Source organism: Ixodes scapularis, unplaced genomic scaffold (assembly GCF_016920785.2).
Source record: "Ixodes scapularis isolate PalLabHiFi unplaced genomic scaffold, ASM1692078v2 PGA_scaffold9__187_contigs__length_104089568, whole genome shotgun sequence".
Taxonomy (NCBI): domain Eukaryota; kingdom Metazoa; phylum Arthropoda; class Arachnida; order Ixodida; family Ixodidae; genus Ixodes; species Ixodes scapularis.
The window spans coordinates 94125053-94145583 of NW_024609884.1; the positions used below are offsets into that span (position 1 = coordinate 94125053).

General features: G+C 44.5%; 2 protein-coding genes across 18 annotated transcripts in view; one reads left to right on the forward strand and one right to left on the reverse strand.

Annotated features, from left to right (window-relative positions):
- Positions 1–18091, reverse strand: part of LOC8037643 (cyclin-J) — a 34035-nt gene extending 15944 nt beyond the window's left edge. For 2 of the 17 annotated variants that reach the window (XM_029990796.4, XM_040503794.2), the window contains exons 1-5: positions 14767–15194; positions 14614–14682; positions 14192–14491; positions 12226–12513; positions 3389–3548 (exon numbers count right to left, since the gene is read on the reverse strand). In XM_029990796.4, coding sequence (XP_029846656.2) covers positions 3389–3548; positions 12226–12513; positions 14192–14471 — 728 coding nt within the window. In that variant the 5' untranslated portion in view covers positions 14472–14491; positions 14614–14682; positions 14767–15194. Of the gene's footprint in view, positions 1–3388; positions 3549–12225; positions 12514–14191; positions 14497–14613; positions 15415–17941 lie in introns of those variants that run through there. The other 15 variants (XM_040503790.2, XM_040503795.2, XM_040503788.2 and 12 more) reach the window with 9 other exon arrangements.
- On the forward strand, positions 15593–15916 carry LOC8037644 (endoribonuclease LACTB2). Its single transcript, XM_002405426.4, has one exon. The coding sequence runs from the start codon at positions 15593–15595 to the stop codon at positions 15914–15916; it is 324 nt and encodes a 107-aa protein (XP_002405470.3).
- Positions 18092–20531: the final 2440 nt, after the last annotated feature.

Genomic DNA, 20531 nt, shown 5'->3' on the forward strand with positions numbered 1-20531 from the left:
CTGCTATTTGCAATTTCGTAGGAATGATCTAGTTAAAAATTAGTCAACCTTTTAACTGCTTCCCCACAGAGAACATAGAGAACAGTTGTTCTCATTAATGAAGGGGGGTTCTAAAGTAACAGTTTGCAATAGGATTCAGTTGAATGTCACCAAGTGTCCCAATGCGGGTCTTTCTTTCAGGCACATCTTCTGATGTGCCATCACAATTTGCTGATTGCTTCTTTCATGAGATGCTATCACACTTGGCTCTTCAGTCTGTGCTAGGAAGCAGGCACAAGTGCTTTCTTTATAAGGAAGCCAACCTATTTTTGTGTATATACAGTTCAGTCAAAAGTTTTCAACGATAGCACTTAAATGCCCAGAAATCGGGGCTATGGTTCAGAGTTCCCCTATATGCCCTACAGCACACAGTTGTCCAATTCAGATTGAAAAAAATTATTTGTAGTACAGTCTGCTCCCATTAAACTGACATTCCTATCTTACTACTACCAAACTTCCCAGGCACCAACTTCGCCACATGCAGAACATCATAACTTACAAACCTCACCTTTCCTTCCCCAAGACCGAGGGCAATAATAAACACGCAGCACAAGACCTCAGACACAATTCGTGTTTGAGACCATGTTGTTAATATAACAATTTGTTTATCTACCTATGAACGAGCACTGTGGAGCCAGTTCCCAGAAAAGCGGACGTTTTTTCTTGGCAGTCCAGTTGGCAGGTGAAACAAACCCTGCTGCTTGCCCGCAACTTATGGCTCAAAAACAATTGGGGATTTGTGTAAACCTTCAGCCACACTTGCTTGTATAACCTAAGATATGAGTTTTTTTTTTTTTTTTTACAAATACAATATTTTGTTTTGCTGAACAAAGAACACTTATGTGCCTCTCATTAATTACCACAAAAAAAAAAAAAAACACGAAGGACATTTTTTTTGTTCAGGTTTTCCAAAGTTGGTTGCTGACTTCTGTGAAAGCAAACTACTAGCTGATAGCGCAGGGAGGGAGAAAACCTCAATTGTATTACACCTTGGTCTACGGTGTGGGAAAACAAACCGCCAGTATTCCAATACAGGCATTTCGTTTTCCCACATAGCGGACCAAGGTTTCCCTATCCTTGGGCCGATCTCGGTTGAAGCTCGGACCAGATCCAGAACAAATCTGGGTGGTTTGGCAGTTGCTAGAGAGTTAAAAGCCTACATTTATTGTTAAAAAAACTAAACCTAAAGGACCACTGACAACCCTAACATTGGTGCTTTTTTTATTGTCTTAGATGTTTCAAAACAACACCATACCTTAACCCAGAAAAAAAAAAAATCTTCATCTTGAGACTTTCTGGCATGGAAAAGAGCCATTAAAAATCTGCATCCTTCCTCCCCCAGCCAGGCTTCACTTTTTTTTTATGATGTATATAGCGGAGGCATTTTTTTTTCCAGAAATTTAAGTGTCTCTAACATTATTAATGAGATTAATCAAATATGTTATTTGTGACGATTGCAAGCGCACCTTGCTGCTGGCTTCCAAGTGTAAAACCTCGGAGCCCGGAAGTGTTAGCAACGAGCCATCGGCCGTCTCCTGGCTTTCTTTTTTTTTTCTTACTCAACACAGTGGGGACCAGCGGCTATGCTGAGAGGGGTGGGGACGATGGGGAAGTCAGTGTCAGCTTGAATTAGTTTTTTGCGGTGCGAGTAAGCTCCAACTTAGTGAGAGCAATTGCGAAGCAATCATCTACGCCTGTGGTTCTGAAGCATGGATGTGTCGGGGACACTTTGGGGACCCGCCAAAGTGAGGGAGGACCCCATGCTAGCGGGGAAAGGGGGGATATAAAATAAGACAACTAATTGCTGTGAAAAGGGCATCCTTCACTGTTATGAACAGGAAGATAGAAGCATCAAGTAAAAGGATGAATGAACGGATAGATGGTGATGGCTATACCCTTTATAACGGGCGGTAGCTTGCACCACCTAACTAATACCTAACCTAACCAATACAACCTCTGGCTGGCAAGAAAGAAAACTCTCGAGGCTATGCAGATGAGCCACAGCAGCTTCCATCTTACACTGATGCCTGGGACTCAAATCGACAAGGAGAGTTGTGCGCCTAACATCCGATCAACTGCATACATGATGCGCTGTCCAAGAGATTTTGGACTCATAAATAGACTTCTAAAAAGAGATGTGTTGATGAGCTTTGACAGAAAGACAGGAAACATAGCATTTTGACAAGAAGCTATTGGCAGCATTCTGGGTTAAGAATGACCAACAACGCAGCAAGGAGTGCACCATTTCTCCTCAACCTCATTCACTCGGGCTGAAGTTTCAAGTCTGGATTTTTTTAAGTATTTTTTTTTCCCTCTGCAAATATGCCGTTTCTAAGCTTAAAATTTTCAGGGTGATGCCTAGGATTCAAGGAATTATTTCCAGTTGTTTGCAGCAAGGGTTGTTAGTGGTCCTTTGCATTTTCTGAAAATGCACAAACGGGAAATCAGATTCACTCGATTGTCTCGGCTATTTCGTTAAATGAAAGCCCATTTCCAGCGGGGTCGACTGCACTCCTTTCTCCACTTTAAGGCTACATAAAATACTGTATGTCACAAACTGGCCTATTCACAGACTTTAGGAGAAAGGCACTTGCCAAAAAAGCAGATTCAATTTAGATATTGGTATTTCACTGGAGTTCAGTTAGAACATCAATATACAATCCTCATTCAGTTTTGAATATTCAAAAACTATTCTACTCACATTCAGTAGAATACTCAAAATTTCACCTGCACTCTAAAATTTTGTATTTGCATGACCCAAATATTTTGTTTTGATGGACGAAGAGCGTGTTGGTGCAGTTCAGGATTAGAGAAAGAATAAACATGCTAAACAAGGTTATTCTTTCTTTAATCCTTAATATTTCATTGTTTCCTCCTTTATGTGAACATACACAAAGTAGGACCTGACATTGTCTTGCCATTCTGTCGTTGACCTGCACGTGTCCCCTGGCCATTTCACAAGCCGGACATCTACACTTAAATGCATTCAGCAATGATCCAAACACGAAGATGGTAGAGGCTGGCAGAAGGTACCGTACTCGTGAGAAATTTCATGGGAAGCCTCCCAATGTCAGTTACATTTTGCTCACTAGTAGACAACTTGTTCAATTGGGCCGTGTCTCTTAGTGAAACGTGAGCTCTCCCCAAGATGTGCAGATGATACGTTGGGGTACACACGACCCATTGGATGTGTGCTGCCTTTTTAACCTCCAGAGACTTTTCAGTTAACACATCAACAGCCTACTTGAGCATGCCTACTGCCTTCGGCAGAACAGAAAGGAGTGGCAGCAAAACCCTCACAACACGCGCTGCACGAGCAGGCGCACTGAGACATCTCAAACAGACTCACGTGAGTAGGCGGCCGATACAAGGTGTCAGCTGCTCGAGCTTGTACTTGCTGACATTCTCGAGCATGGGTGACCAGAGTGGCTGGAGGTGGAGACACATGCGTGAGCACGCCACGCAAGCTGCTGCCACCATTGATGCGGGCATCTTGATGAAGCTGTAGTCTGCAGAGGCAACGGTCCTTGTAACTGTCGAGGCTCTTCACAGGCAGCTCTACTCGAGCTAGAGTGGCGAGGCAGGGGGGCTGGTGTACTATGTTCACAATTAACATCTGGGACTTGGGCACGGCCAAAAAAAAAGAGGATGCACAACGTGCGAGTCAAAATGGATGCCATTTTTGAAACTTGCAAGTCGCCCATCCTCTTCACTTAGTTTTGCCTCGGGTCTTTGTTGTGAGCTCCACTTGTCTCTGTTTGCAAGGAGCCTAGGCACTTTGTGGCATGTACTGAAGAAAGTGGGGAACCAAGAAGAGCCAACCCCATGCACTGGCAAAGTTGGTCCTTTTCAAGTGCCCCAAGTGAGCCACTGCACTGAGGAAAAATAAAAGTCCATCTTGCAGGACTAAATGCTGAAGTAAAACAGCCTATTGAATAGCTAATTTGGCCAATCTGGTACCAAGGTAATGCTCTGAAATTGTGTTACTTAGAATGTTCACAAACAAGAGCCTGCCTAAACTTACAATCCCAAGAATGTGAGATTGATATGGTGACCTCTGCTTCGTTGAGCTGGATGTCTTTCAAACTGAACTGACTGATCACAGTTGGAGATCTCGGGTCTTGTTAAGTCGGCTTCATTCCAAGAAAAAAAAAAAAAAGTTTTGGGTTCTTTTTATGGCAATTTTTGTGTTTTCTTATTACGAAAGGCAATGTGTAACACTTCCATTGTAGTATCAAAGCTGAATCCCCAACATCACCAAAGATGGACTCCTTCCATGAGCTTTATGTAGCAACGGCATTATTTCCTTTTCAGGGGACATGCTACAATGACATCTGCTCCAAAAGTATCAGTGGCTGCTTTAAAGAAACATTTTTCCTGCTGTAAAGTGGAGACTGGAGCTAGTTGGTAAGATGACATTGTATTAAAAACACCGCACAAGCAGTGAGGAAGAAGAGTGCTGACTTCCGACTCATCTATTGTGAAATAAAGAAGAAAAATACCACAAACGGGAACCCAATTAAATTCGGGTGAAAGAAAAAGAATCGAATGCTAGGCCAGCCATAATCAATCGTAAGTGTTGGATGGGAAGGCCTTATCGCACAAAGAGAGTGAGGTGTGGCTCGCACATCACTCGCCAATTTTTTTTAAATAAGTTAGGCTTCTAAAATATTTCTGCTTTGGCAATCTTGATATCTCCCTATTATTGTTGCGTTAGAAAAAGTTGTGAGCACTTGCTCAGTATTTGTAGTAAAATTTTGGAACATATTGTATTTAAACACATATCAGCATATCTGGAGCAAAATAGTTTTTTTTACTAAGGCTCAACATGGTTTCCGACAAAAAGTGTCCACCATCACCCAACTGACCGAAACAGTGCACGAGTTTTGTCGGTAATTGATACTCGAGGGCAAACTGACGTTGTATACTTGGACTTTTCAAAAGCGTTCGACCGTATTCCACATGAGAAGCTACTAACAAAATTGGCGGTTGTCTTAAATAATACTAATATTTTGAGGTGGCTAGAAAGTTATTTGACTATGAGACAACAATTTGTACAATTTGGTAGCGCGTGTTCCGGTACTGCACACGTTACGTCTGGTGTCCCACAAGGATCAGTTCTCGGGCCTTTAATGTTCTTAATATTTGTTAATGATATTATTTGTGAAATTCCAGTCAAGATAAGATTTTAATATCAAAAGTCTTGGAGTCTGTGAAGTATTAAATTCCTCACTAGAAAGATTGTCTAAATGGTGTGCCGATTGGCAAATGTCGTTGAATTTATCAAAGACTGCTTGTATGTCTATTACTTGTAAGAAAAGTCCTTTACTTTTTAATTATTCTATTGGTAACTACAGCCTTCTTAGAGTTTGCTCATATAAGTATCTGGGTTTGACTATAACATCTGATTTAAGGTGGAACACACATGTTAGTAACATATGTAGTAGAGCAATGAGTAAGTTGGGTTTTCTTCGCAGGTATATGAAGCATGGCTCCCGTGAGACAAAGTTATTATTATATACAACCCTGGTTAGGCCAATGTTAGAATATGCTAGTGTCATCTGGGATCCCCACACATCATGTTGTATTTCAGAACTCAAGACAATTCAAAGATTAGCGGTGCGTTTTGTGTACAATATGTATTCCCCTTATGTGTCCCCCACAAAACTTTGTGCTGAGGCGGGCCTGGGAACCCTACAGGAAAGAAGGAGAATGAATCGTCTAAAATTCTTCTACCTTATCGTTAACGACAAGCTTGGAACAGACAAAGATGATTACATTACATTTTTTTGCCCCAGGTCTACTAGGCATTTTCACAGCAGAACAATAAAGCCATATAATTATAAAAATGACGCATTTAAATACTCCTTCTTTCCTCGAACAATTATTGATTGGAATTAGGGATGCCGCGAACTTTTTTCGAATCGAAGTTTCGATGATCGAATCAAGCGGTTCGAAAGGTTCGAAAGATTTCGATTTTTCGAATTGTCTATATCGTAAAATTCGACGGAGGTCGAATTTTCGAACTTGTTAAGCTAAGAAGTTCGACGCTTTTCGAACCGTCGAACTTATTACGCTAAAAAATTCGATCTTTTTCGAACTTTCGAGCTTATTGCGCTGCAAGGTTCGATGCTTGTCGAACTTTCGAACTTGACTGACCAAAAAAATCGATAAATTTCGAACTTTCGAACTTATTTATCAGAAAAATTCGAAAAGTTTCGAACTTTCGATTTCTGAAAAGTCAGAAGTTCGACGAAATTCAAACTTATAGGGTAAAAGTTCGACGTTCGTCGAACTTCGAAAGACCGGCGGACGGTTTCATTTGATTTCAAGTAGTGGGGTACATTCGTAATTTTTTTTTCTCGAACTTTTACACGCGGTGCTGCGTTCCTTACGAAAGACAATGTCATTTATTTCAATGTTCTGGCATGCTTAGGTTTAAAGAAATAAATCCCCGAAGGGGCGAGGACGGACGACGGGTTTTTGACGATTATCGTTTGTGCCAGATTTGAAGCACGCTGCAGCCGGAGCTATTTATGGTAGATATGTTATACTTTTTTTTAAGAATGATCTATGTATAGCGTAGGTAAGTGCCGTCTTAAGATGTGATTGTTGTTATTCAACGTGAGTTTCGAAGAAATGTCCAAACATGTATCTGCACGCAATTATGACCTAAACTTGATATTTATTTTCGTCTAAGTTGTTTGAGGTATCGCATTTAAATTAACACCACAGACAGTACATATCATTGCCATCTGCAGAATACAAAATAATATATTTATTGTTTTTTCACGTCAAGGAATAAATTAACTCATGGCAGAAGATTTCTAGTAGTGTTCAAGTTCAGCACGTCATTAAAAGAAAACTTTTTTTTTTTTTCGCTTCACATTCCTGGGACGTGTTTCTTTTAGCCTGTACACATTTTGGTAAAAGAAACTTGTTTCGAAGTTCTGAACCTCTGAATATGCAAGAATAGAACACTTCCGACGAATTCTTGATAGTTTTTTTTTTTTTCTCCTGCTTTTTATTCCTGCATTTATTCTTTTTTTTTTTCTTTTGTTACTATCGGCACAGGTGTTTAGGTCGAAAAGACAGCTTTGAACTTCCGAACCACTAAGCATGTGACGAGCAGTGCCTTCTGACAACGAGTTTCTAACAATGACCATCTACGCAACCTTTTATGCAGTGAAGAGCGACAGTAGCTATACATATGCATAAATAATTTCAGATTAAAATAAGCTCGACCACGCCCTCTTTCCCCGTATTGTTTTCTTTAACAGTGCGAAATACCTGCAAGGGAAAGAAGGAGGCTGAAGCCCCCCCCCCCCCCCCCCCCGCTACCCTCTTTCCCCCCGTTTTGCCTCTTCCGACGCCACTTGTATGGTAGAACGCTCCTCGACCTCGAGTTGTGTCGGCTTTTGTGCTTTTTGCGAGGCGATTCCTCCGTCCCAGAAAATAAACCTCCAGTACAATTATAAACTTCACCGGATCGGATTACTACCAGCGTGCAAGGGGTGGCGAGCTAGTTTGCCAGGTCGCTTCAAGGTTTCTCTGAGCCTCAACCTCCTGCTCGCCCCTGGCCGTTTCGAACTGGATGAATCTCGTAAAACAGTGTGTTCGTGCAATCACTACTGCGTGATACAGACACCCCCCCCCGGGGGGCTGGCGGTCACAATTCTGCACTGGCAAATATTCTAGCACGTCCGGGACACTCGTCGTCTCATTTAATTGCCTTACCAACTTCGCAGAATCTAGATATCACACCCTAACTTTTCTAAACTTGATTTTGTGAAAACAAGTGAGTCGTGAAAACGTTATTTGAAACTGAAACTGTAGAAAAACTTGAAAATCGGACTTCAAACTTTGAAAACTTGGATTAAAAAAAATTCAAAATCTTCAAAGTTTTTTTTTTTTTTTCTTTTGAATTTAGCGTTAAAAGAGAATCGAAACTTTCGAACTTTTCGAACTTTATGCCAAAAGAAATTCGAAATCTTCGAATTGTTCGAACTTCATGTCTATAAAAATTCGAAGCGTTCAAAGTTTTCGAATTTTTTTTACAAAGAATTTCGAAATCTTCGAATTTATCGAACCTGAAGTAAAAAATATTCGAAATATTCGAATTCGAAATTTTATAAACCGTGTAAGCTTCGAAATTTTCGAATTCGAAACTCCGCTGTGGACAAAAGTTGCGAATTTTTCGAAATCGAACCTCGGTCGGTACGAAAATATCGAAATTTTTCGAAATCGAACCTCAGTTCGCTTCGCAAATATCGAAACCTTTCGAAATCGAACCTAGGGTGGTTCGCGACATCCCTAATTGGAATAGTTTGCCACCTGATGTCGTAAATACTACTAACTTCTTAGATTTTTGTTCCAAGTTATTGCAGCAAGTGCAAACTGTGTGATATTATGTTTGATCCACTCCTGTGACAACCTCGATAGAGGTTAACAGTATTAATAAAAATATAAAAAAAAAAACAGTGTAAAGGCAGGAGGCCTTCCATCGTGGCGTGAAGGGAGTAAAAATGTTCCTGTAATCGGTCGTTTAGGCATAGTCCAGTCTGTTCTATATAGCAACCGTCGCATGTTAAGTGGATCTTGTACACAACACCCTCCGAGCAGTGAACAAACTTGTGCTTAAGACGTTTTTGGCACCCGGGCGTTAAGCGATTGTCAATTATGGATCCTACCCTAGAACAAATCTTGGCCATCTTTGAGGGAGCAGAAAACACTACTGGGACCTCATACTGGTTAGAAAGTTGTTTCAAATTGTGTGAAAATTTATGCAAGTAGGGGGACTACCATTGATTGCTTTCTTGGTATATTTGGTCTGCTTTAGTGAACACCAACTAGAGCCACAAAATGAACTACGCTTACGGTATCAGCACTCCGTTTCCTGATATTGTCGTAGGTGTTGCCATCTTGATGCTTACTACTGAGCGGATGCAACTGCCGATCGTCATAATTCAAAAGTGTGACTTCCTCAGCATCAGATTCAATGTTAAGATGCTTATGTAATATTGCTTTTTTTTTTCTGTCGCTGTTTAAACATTTGTGGAGGACGGAAAAGCGTTTCCTATGATTTCAGATAACTAGCAACCATGATTTTTGAGCCCCAAGATGGGTGAGTGACTTACCCATCTCTGAAGCATAGCTTATTTAGTGGCTCTACCTTTAACAATGAGCAACAGAATCCCTAAAACCTCTTCAAGCGCCAGTAGGAGAAACCCAGCCACTTTTAGTCGTTCAAGGTGAGAACTACAACTATCCTTGACCCCATGGTAACACAACTTTCCCAGTGCAGAACCTAAGATGGCAATGGCTGTTTTACCAGCTTAGAATGGGAGGACGAGCATGGAAGAATGTGTTTCTTTGATCGGGTCAAAAAAGACCAGCAAACGTGATTTGTCTGGACAAATAACGAAAGGTCCAGGAATTGCGAGGTGCCATCTTTGGGTTGTTCGAAAGTAAATTTGAGGCCTAAGCCACACTTGTTGATGGTTTCCAAAACCTGATTTACAATATTACCTCCCGCATCTTTCCGATACACATTCAAGAAGTCATCAACATATCTAAAAATGTTCTGCACTAGTAGGGGCTAAGAGAGTCCTGAATAGTAGTGACAGGAAAATGTTGCTAAGGATTGGGGCAACACAAGACCCTATACATATTCCAGACTTTTTTAGGTTCATGGCATCCTTCCACCCTATGAACATAGATTTCAGATAGTACTTTAAAAGCTCGAGGAAGTCTAGTCTGGGTATCCTGGTAGCGTTTCGGAAGGGGAGCTCACTGTTAACTTCAAATACATGCTTGAACAGAGGCTAGCAAGGATTGAAAGGGAAGGGAATAGAAAAGATCTCCGACATTTACACTAAAAATGCAATGATTGCTGCACCTCTCAGATCTCGGCAAATCATTCGCATCTTACGTGTTGCGTATGAGAAATGAATCGGTGAGGCTTAAACCAGACAGGAGCTTTTGAAGGAAGGCAGCCACTTGCGCTGCCAAGCACCTCGTTCAGTAGCGATTACACAAAACGGGAAGGTGTCCTTATGCGTTTTTGCCCTAAAGAACACCTCGAGGTATGACCCATCTGCTGTTGCCTGCCAGTTGGGTCAACGTCATCTTGTTACAGAGATCTATAGTCCAATGCTTGGCCTCCTTTCGGTTAAAAGGCTCCAATCGGAAGTTCTTTATCAAAGCACTCTGTGTTGAAACATTCATTCTGACATGAGCAGAAAAGATCCTTCCTTGTCACGTGTAGCTTCTATCCTTAGTGACATTTCTCTGTCACTGGTTGATCATGCCATTCAGGTCTCCGTTAGTGTCCCCTACCAGTACAGAGTGTTTTTAGATATGTTTATGACTTCTTGATTGTGTATGAGAAAAATGTGGGAGGTAATATTGTAAATCAGGCATTGGAAACCATAAAAAAGTGGCTCAGACCTCAAGCCCACTTTTGAACAACACAAGGATGGCATCTTGCAATTCCTGGACCTTTCGCTAGCTGTACTGACCAATCACTTTTGCTGGTCTTTTTCGCACCGATCAAAGAAAGGCATTCTTTCATACTCGTCCTACCATTCTAAGGTGGTAAAACATCCATTTCCATCCTAGGTTCTGCCCTGGTAGTCCCTCCTGCATATATTTTCACATAGTTTGAAACAAGTTGCCAACCGGTATGAGATATCAGTAGTGTTTTCGGCTTCCCAAAAGATGGCCCAGATTTATTCTAGGGTGGAATCCATAATTGACAATCGCTCAATGCCCGAGCGCCGAAAGCGTCATAAGCACAAGTTTGTTCCCTGCTTGGAGAGTGTTGTCTGCAAGATCCCCCTAACGTGTGGTGGTTGCATATAGAACAGACCGGACGATGCCTAAACGACCGACTAAAGGAACATTTTCAATGCTTTCACGCCACGACGGGAGGCCTCCTGCCTTTACACTGTTTCATGTGCAAGTACCCTCCAACTTTTTCTAACACATTTTTAGGGAGATATCAAGCTCGCCAAAGCAGAAACATTCTAGAAGCCTATCATATTAAAAACAATTGGCCAGCAATGTGTGAGCCACCCCTCGCTCTCTTTGAGTGATATGGAAGTAGCTTTCCTAGCCAACGCCTACAACAATTGATTTTGGCCGGCCTAGTATTAAATTCTTTTTTTTTTTTCTCTTCTATTTTATTTTTCTTGATTTTAATTGAGGTCCCATTTTTTTTTGTTTCTTTCTTGTCTCTTTCTAGTACAACTCATTCATATATCACTGGTTTTCCTCTTTTTTATGGTGCATATGTTTCATTTCGCTTGCTTCGTCTTATTTCACAATAGATGAGTTGGGAGTCGGCGCTCTGTGTTCTTCCTCACTGCTTGTGCACTGTTTTTAATATGATCTTGCCTGCTGCAAAACTTGCTACAAAAGGTCAAATGCTGCCTTCATTACGGCTGGTTCTGAAATTTTCGTTCGAGCGCCACTCCAACGCAATGTGCGGATCTCAGCTGCCATAACAGCTATCTTGTGAGGAGTCTGTCATGTTTAAATGCAAATGTTTGAACAAGCCTTTACTGTGGTGGCTATTGAAACAAAAATCAACAAATCTGGCTTGGACAAGACTGCTGAGCTCACAATTGGGAGTGGATATTAATATTTATTTCACAGGGAGGAGATCAAAAGAATTGAGAAAATACTAAGCAAAGCTGGGAATTTCCTTAGAGCTTAGAGAACACAATAGCTGCTTGGTTCTATGGGTGATGCAAGGAAGTGCCTGTAAGTAATATATTTACCTATACACATAGTTTAAAGTACAACTTTTCCAAGCTTGGCAGCATAAAGATTCTGTTGATATAGGCATGGCTCACGCACATTTTTTATTTAAAATCGCAATGAGCAAACAACTTTGCACATTGGAGTGTAGGTGGTTACGTCTTAATGCATCGGTGATGTCTCGTTAAGAGAAACAAAGGGGGACTAACTAGGTGTGCATTTTTGCTTCAATGTATTATGAGTCACTTTTGGTGGGGACGAATTTGTCCATCTTAACGAGACATGACCGTACCGGTAGGATATGATGCCAAATTAACCCGGGAAGGTAGGTCCAACGTGTTAGCTGAATCCTAGATCAGCGTATCAGTCTTGCAAAGGAACGTCCGCTCATGTGGGGAACGACTCTGTGCGCATCGTGCTCACCCTTAAGGGCTGTGTCGAGGAAGTAGCTCAGGTAGTTTTTCAAGGAGCTCTCAAGGTTGAGAAGCTGCGCTGGCGAATCTCTGCACCTGGCCATGTCGCTGGGAAACATGGCCAGCAGGGCAAAGAAGTCCAGGAACGTTGCAATGGTGGGGTGGTGCACCTCCCAGTCGAAGAAAACCAGGACTGACATCTCCATGCAGGCCAGGTGGGTGCTTGTGAAAGCGTTGTGCATGAGCCTCACGATTTCCCCGTTGCTGGGAATGAGCGGATCTACCCCTTCTGCCTTCGCTGCAATCCAAGGGAATTAGAGCGTTCATTCGTCTCGGAGCAGTGTTGTCGCATGTACTGCAACCAGAGGTCGGCATTTTAGGTCGCCCTCACTCACCCTCACCCTCACAGCCACACTCACCTAAGCCCCTCACTCACCCTCACCCTCACAGCTACACTCACCTTCAGCCCCTCAGTCACCCTCACCCTCACAGTCACACTCACCTTCAGCCCTTCACTCACCCTCACTGAACCTCACGGCCCTCACGCACTCACCGCCCTCACGGCCCTCACCGCCCTCACGGCCCTCACCGCCCTCACGGCCATGCCCCTCACTCACTCATGGCCCTCACGACACTCACCGCCCTCACGCCACTCACCGCCCTCACGGCCCTCACCGCCATCACGGCCCTCACGGCCCTCACGCACTCATAGCCCTCACGCCACTCACCGCCCTCACGGCCCTCAAGGCCCTCACCGCCCTCACGGCCCTCACCGCCCTCACGGCCCTCACCGCCCTCACCGCCCTCACGCACTCACAGCCCTCACAGCCCTCACAGCCCTCACGCCACTCACCGCCCTCACCGCCGTCACCGCCCTCACGGCCCTCACCGCCCTCACGCCACTCACCGCCCTCACGCCACTCACGCCCCTCACCGCCCATGCGGCCCTCACACCCCTCACGCCCCTCACGCACTCATGGCCCTCACGCCACTCAGGCCAGCTTCAGATGGGGCAATTTCGCCCAGAAACTACGTCGCAACACCAGCAACACGGGCCGCCCGCGATCACACGCAGCAACCAATTGCTGCAATTTGCCATCGTCATCATAAAATTTTATTTTTCTTGTACTATTTAGACAGAATTATGCGGTATAAACATGTTTTTATGCATTTAAACCTCGTTAAGAATACTAATGCACCTTTCAGAAACAGTTTATTTCCAAAAAGAACGATCGATTTCAAACCAGAACCAAGTCATTCGGTGTCATCATCACCGGCACGAGGTATCACGTGAAAATTTTGCGTCCCTGATCGGATGCAGCCGCTTCAAACGTATTCGAATTGCGCCGAGTTGCTTGCTTATTTCGAGCCGGACCCAATTTCAGCAATTCGTGTCGACCTAGGGAAAGCTAGAGAACAACCCGTCATTAACACCAAAATTGCTGAGAAAGATGCTCGATCTGAAGGGGGCCTCACGCACTCACCGCCCTCACGGCCCTCACGCCTCTCATGCCACTCACTGCCCTCACGCACTCATGGCCCTCACACCCCTCACGCACTCACCGCCCTCACACCACTCACGCACTCATGGCCCTCACGCCACTCACCGCCCTCACGCCCCTCACGCACTCATGACCCTCACCGCCCTCACGGCCCTCACCGCCCTCACGGCCCTCACCGCCCTCACCGCCCTCACCGCCCTCACAGCCCTCACTCACCCTCACACTCATGAATTTTCCTGGTTCAAAAACTCACTCACCCTCACCTCGCCTGTGAAGATGAGGGTGAGTGAGGGCCCTCATGAGTGAGGTTTGCCGAGGTATGACTGCAACTGAAATCGTGCTTGAAAAGCAAGAAAGCTGCAACTTTTAATCTCGGGGGAAAAAAAGAAAACAATGCATTGTTTGCATATACTTCGATCTTGTTTTTTTTTTGTTTTCTAGACCGGTGCTAAGAGACGTGCACGCCATTTTTACCTGCCACGACGAGGCAGGCCAGGGACAGCATTTCCAGCTGGTGCAGCTCGATGTCGTGCTCGTCCATGAAGAAATCGAGCAGGTGCGTCGCGAGGTGGTGGACCGCGACGCAGAGGTGCATCTTGTCGCACATCTCGCCAATGAAACGCACCAGGTCCCTCCTGCAATGCAGTTGGGGCGACTGGCCGCGGTACTCCATCCGCCGTCGCTCCCTAACGCGCAGGTAGCTGTAGATGTCCGACGCGTAAGTGGACAGCCACCACCTCTCGACCAGGGCCATGCCTCCAGGGACACTCCGATCTGCGCTATGGTTCGGCCGTTTACCACCAGACGGATGTGCCTTTAGCGCATCTACTAAAACTGTCGCGGAACAGTTTAACGCTCCCTTTCCAGCAAAACTCCAAAAATGTGACCTCACGTACGACTGACTACCGTCGAAGACGAGCAGACGACTACATACAGCCCACTGTAACCGAGTGCGCTGCAGTCAGCTGTGAATGAACCAAACGCGTTAGTGGCCATACCAGCAATGCCCTACTCGGAAAAATTTAAAATGAGTTATTTTGGGGCCATACCTTATTTTGTGCAGTTCACACGGTGCAGCCCTGCACCCTATGCTCGTGGTCGAACCGTTGAATGGCCACGAGCGTGCCCCAAACCAGGCGCTTCTGCGTCACGGTTTCTCTTTCTTTTTTTTTGTAACCGTGGTTTTCTAGAGGGTGTTGAAATTGGCACGAAATTCGTTGTCTTTGTCATTTTATTAGAGATGTAATCGCAGGCGATTTTAAAGCTCCTGGTCGTACCCGCCAAATACTCTTTCTCAGCAGGCGTCACCACTGTCGGTTTCCCGCCACCATTGCCACCATCATCATTGCCAGCTGTTTGTCAAGCATGGCGACGTTCATTCCAAAAGTATCTTTGTTATCGTCGCGAATTATCCGTATTTTAGGATGCAATCCGGGCCCCATGACATTGCAAGGAACGAATACTTACCTCATTGGAACGGGAAAGCGACGCATTTTGTTGGACACTGGAAATCCGAACGTGTCTGAGTACATCCAGACTCTTAAGTCCGTCCTGCGTGATTACGACGTCTCCCTGCAACAGATTCTTGTCAGCCACTGGCACCTAGACCACGTTGGCGGCGTCGACGACATCCTTACCAATATCGAACCGGGGTGCAAGGTAAATAAGCTGTCCTTCAAGAATGACAGGTCCGACTTCGTGCCTCTTAAAGACGGAGAGTGGGTGCGTACCGAGGGAGCGTCGTTGAAAGTAATCGCAACGCCGGGTCACACCCAGGACCATCTAGTCCTTTATCTGGACGAAGAGAAGGCGGTGTTTAGCGGGGACTGTATGCTCGGCGAAGGTACGGCCGTTTTCGAAGACCTGCATTCCTACATGGGTTCTCTGGAGAAGATCCTTTCCCTGAAGCCGTCCGTCATCTACCCGGGCCACGGGCCCGTCATTTCGGACCCGGAGCCGAGGATAAGGGAGTACATTAGACACCGCCTCTTGAGAGAGCGACAGATTCTCGACACGTTGGCTGCCCTTAGTCCGGAGAGCCTGACGCCCATGCAGCTCGTGGAGAAAATCTACGTGGACACACCGGTCCACCTTCACAGAGCCGCCGGGGTCAACGTCCAGCATCACTTGGACAAGCTGCTCAAAGATGGTAAAGTGACGGCCAGGCAGAGTGACCCGGTCGAGTATAAAATTGCCTGAATGACGGCGTAGTGGGGAGTGCTTGTGGCTGGAGTGACTCATGAATAAACAAGCAGCAGTCGTTTACATGTTATGTCATAAGCTTGTGACACATTTTCTTTTTTTGCACCATCGGGGGGGGGGGGCTATGTTTGACAAATGTTTCGTTTGAGAGAGAGAGAAAGCGTTGTGAATGTAGATTGGGGGGGGGGGGGGCACTCTCGCTGCCAGTGTTGGGAAGTACTTCAAGTACTACTTCAAGTAGGTTTAGGCAACTTGTACTTTACTTGAAGTACATTCTCTGAGTATGTACTAGTACTTTCAGAGGAAAGTACAATTTCCGACTTCAAAGTACATTCCCCAAATTTGGTTTTGTTAAATTTGTATGAAATTATGCTTTGTGAACTCCGAAGAAATACTGCCATTTCGTCGTTTACCCTGAGACGGGTTTTTTTTTGAAGAGCAGAAGTAACAGAAAAAACAGACAGGTCTCAAACTCAGCTACACGTTTATTTCAACAACTTCCTCTTATATAGTTTGTTCTCCTCGTCAACAACCAATCACATACGACTTGTCCTTTGCACCGTGACTTTACAGGTTCCACTCTATCACAAAAGAAGCGGACACTCCCAACGTTTCCAAGTGAAAAGGTTCTAGCAGAAGATATGTCTCACAAAGCTTCAAGCAACTCTTTTGTGTCCTCACAATAAACAGGACAACAGCCCACAACAACATCCCACTCAAACCTGGTCACCTCCAAAATTGTAGAAAACAGACAATACACACCAGTACACACCACAGACAATACACACCAAAGAAGCCTTTCAGGATGACTAAAAAAAAAACACTTAAAACTGTAAAAATTGCTTCCAGCGGTGTAAAAGCCGGGGTAGTCAGATCTTTGATTAGTGATGCTTTGGTGAGATCATGCATGCATTTCAGACCGGAGGCACTAAAAAACCAGTGGGAAAGACTGGTAATGGCAGGATATGGGGAAAAGTACATCAAAAGGCAGATTGCCCTACAGTGCAGGGAGAAAAAGGGGAAGACGCAAGAAATCAGGAATAGGTACGCTGTGGTTCCGTATTTTCACGAGGTGTCCCACAATCTTAGAGCATGTGCAAAAAAATATGGCGTGGATGTCGTATTCAGCACGGATTTTAGGTTAGATAGATTGACACCTTTTGAAACGGTTCAGAGGGGCTGTCAGAAGGCGCTTAGGGAAAAGTCGGTGCCGTGTAGCGTAGGCGTGGTGTATGAGGTTCCTTTGGCGTGTGGTTTTAAGTATGTAGGCCAAACCTCTCGGTGTTTGAACGATCGTTTAACAGAACACAAAAGGAATGTTAAAAATAATGCAGCAAATTCGGAGTTGGCTAAGCATCTGGAGGAGTGTAGAAACTGCACAACGGATTGGTCTGGAACGGATGTAGTTGTTAAGGAAAGCAACGATGTTAAAAGGGTGGTAAGAGAAACAATTAGGATTAGATCGTTGGGAAATTGTATTAGTCAACCTTCCATGCAAATAGGGAACCGCTGGAAGCAATTTTTACAGTTTTAAGTGTTTTTTTTTTTTTTTTTTTAGTCATCCTGAAAGGCTTTTTTGGTCTGTATTGTCTGTTTTCTACAATTTTGGAGGTGACCAGTTTTGAGTGGGATGTTGTTGTGGGCTGTTGTCCTGTTTATTGTGAGGACACAAAAGAGTTGCTTGAAGCTTTGTGAGACATATCTTCTGCTAGAACCTTTTCACTTGGAAACGTTGGGAGTGTCCGCTTCTTTTGTGATAGAGTGGAACCTGTAAAGTCACAGTGCAAAGGACAAGTCGTATGTAATTGGTTGTTGACGACGAGAACGAACTATATAAGAGGAAGTTGTTGAAATAAACGTGTAGCTGAGTTTGAGACCTGTCTGTTTTTTCTGTTACTTCTGCTCTTCAAAAAAAAAAAAACCCAGACTCAGGGCAAACGACGAAATGGTTGACTTCCACCAGCTAGCCTGTACTTTGACTCTTTTCTAAGAAATACTGGGTGGGATATATTCTACTCTCACCAGAGACGTGAGCAGACGATGCATCGCTCCGGTTGTTCTGGGGGCGGCTTCCCCGTAGCTTTTTGAACTCGCTACTTCTCGGTCGGTCAGCGCAGGCGAGGAGGTTTAAATTATTAGGAGAGAAAAATGAATCATAATCTAGCACCTGAAACTATGGTGCGAACAATTAAACTTTCAAGTCGAAAAAAAAAAAAGACAACAGGGGAGAACGTCACAATGTTTTACACTCTCTTTTTTCTTTTCCTTTGACTTGAAAGTTCCTTGATTTTTTCGTACTATAATCTCAGGTGTCACATTATGGTTAATTATCACCCGCTTTCTTTCACACTCACTTTTTTTTTTTTTTTTTTAATTAAAGAGAGGAGACTTCTTTTTGAGAGGATTGCTTGCTGGAGCTACGGGGCTGACGTCATGGCGCAACAATCCAGTGCAAGCGGCGCCAAATTCAGAAGAGGGACTTCCGAATTTGGCTCCATTGTGCTATCAAATATTCGCCGCTGTTTTTGAAAATAGGTCATGCACCCTTGGGCAATGCATGCCAGTTCAAAATCACTGTAAACGGGAATTAAAGGACGTCATCAAAGATTGTGTTAAAATACTTGTCATTTTCTTTTAAAGTACGTTGTATTTATAGTACGTACTTTAATTACTTCAAGTACAGGGTGTCACAAATGAAAATTTACACGGTCTTTTTTACTGCTAAAATAAACTAGGCATCCCCCAACGCTCATTTTCCGCCTAATGGTAGAGCTAGAGGTCACAACCAGATGCCAAAGTTTCAGCCCGATCCGATAACTTAATCAAAAGTTATAAGTGATTTTCTGAAAATTTCAATGGGAAAATGGAGCCCATTTTCGCCCGTTTTCGGTTTCTGGTGCCATAGAGCCCCATGTGTTTGAAAACTCCGTCGGCCGCCATTTTCCCATTGAAATTTTCAGAAAATCATTTATAACTTTTGATTAAGTTATCGGATCGGGTTGAAACTTTGGCATCTGGTTGTGACCTCTAGTTCTACCTTTGGGCGGAGAATGAGCGTTCGGTGATGCCTAGTTTCTTTTTGCGGTAAAAAAGACCGTGTAAATTTTCTTTTGTGACACCCTGTACATTGCACCTAGAGCACTATATAGCTCCTTCGGAGCAGAGTAGCGCAATCTAGAACACCGTCTCTCGGCGACTAGTGGACTAGCGGCGAACGCCCGGAGGTTCCAACTCCGGTCAGAAATGCATGGAGAACGTGAGAAAATCGTTGTTTCTTCAGTATTGTGGGGATGTACGGAATGGGCAATCATTTTTGACATAATAATGGAACATTTTAGAATAATTTGCGCTAAGTTTTGTGCCACACAAGGACGTAACTTTTTTTTTAAAAAATTGCCTGAGCGGCATCATGCAGCAGACGACACTGCGACGTCACACCATTCACAGGACCCGCTCCGGCCAACCCGAAAAGCCCATCTTCGCTGCGAGCAAAAATCGTCTGCTTCAAACGCCATTGCGTTGGAAATTGCCTTCTCAAAATTTGCACACGCATCCGATATTATCAAAACTTTGATAAAGTGTTTAGCGTTTTACTAAATTCACGACAAACTAGTTTGAAAAAGTGTGAACTCGCCGTTCATTTTTTAATCAGCCGTGTTGTGTCGATCTCCATGTATTCTCCCATAGGGCGGGCCGCCTCCTGGAACCCTCAGTACCACGTGACTCGCGCCGAGCCGCTCTGTCGGCCTAGTTGTCGGCAAAACACGGGGTTTAAAGGATTGCGCTGCTCTGCTCCGGAGGAGCTATATAGTGCTCTACTTTACCCAACGCTGCCTCGCTGCGCACAACCGTAAAAAAAAAAAAAAAAAAAAAAAAAAAAGATTGCAGTGGTTTGCGAGAAATTGTTTAGAAAAAAGTGCGCCCTCAGGGGAACTTCTTCACCCACATTGGGGAGGCAAGCACTCGTACGCACAGATGGTTTACGCCGGCCAGGGTGCGCATTGTGTAAGCGCGTGTGTGTGCGCGTTGGTGGTGGAAGCGATTGCAATATACCTTGGCGATTGTATGATGGCGGCGCCGCCGGGGACGAAAAGGAACGTCGCGCCGCTAGTCCACTGGAAGAGCATTCGCTGCACACACCGAACCATACAAAAACATACACCCACACACACACATCACACATGCTTCAGCATCTGTTTATCCCCCACTGTGGTTCCTCTCCCAACCCCGGAACACGCTTCCGAAGAACATGCCGCTAAAGAAAAAAAAAGTAATGGCCAGTTTGGCCCGCTTTGTCCCCCCTTGTAGACTTGAATGCAAGGCACGTACCGGCCCGAGGGCCAGGCCGGCCCTTGGCCCCCGGACTGGCCCGTACCAGTGCAGATCTCTACCTGCTACGCTGACGGCTTGCTCCTCTGTTACTAGTGATGGGACGAATCACCGGAGATTCGGATTCGGTCAGATTCGGAAATTTCCGAACTTCCCGCGACGAATATTCGGGAGATTCGGAGATTCGTCGGATTCGTCGCTGGTTGCAGGCGGCAGCGTGAACCTTGTCGTAAACCTCGCGAATGCGGTTAGTTGTGTCTTTTTTAGGTACTGTTACTGCATA

Bases quoted from the DNA above. Each gene is read 5' to 3' on its own strand.
- LOC8037644 (XM_002405426.4), top strand. From the start codon at position 15,593: ATGGGTTCTCTGGAGAAGATCCTTTCCCTGAAGCCGTCCGTCATCTAC.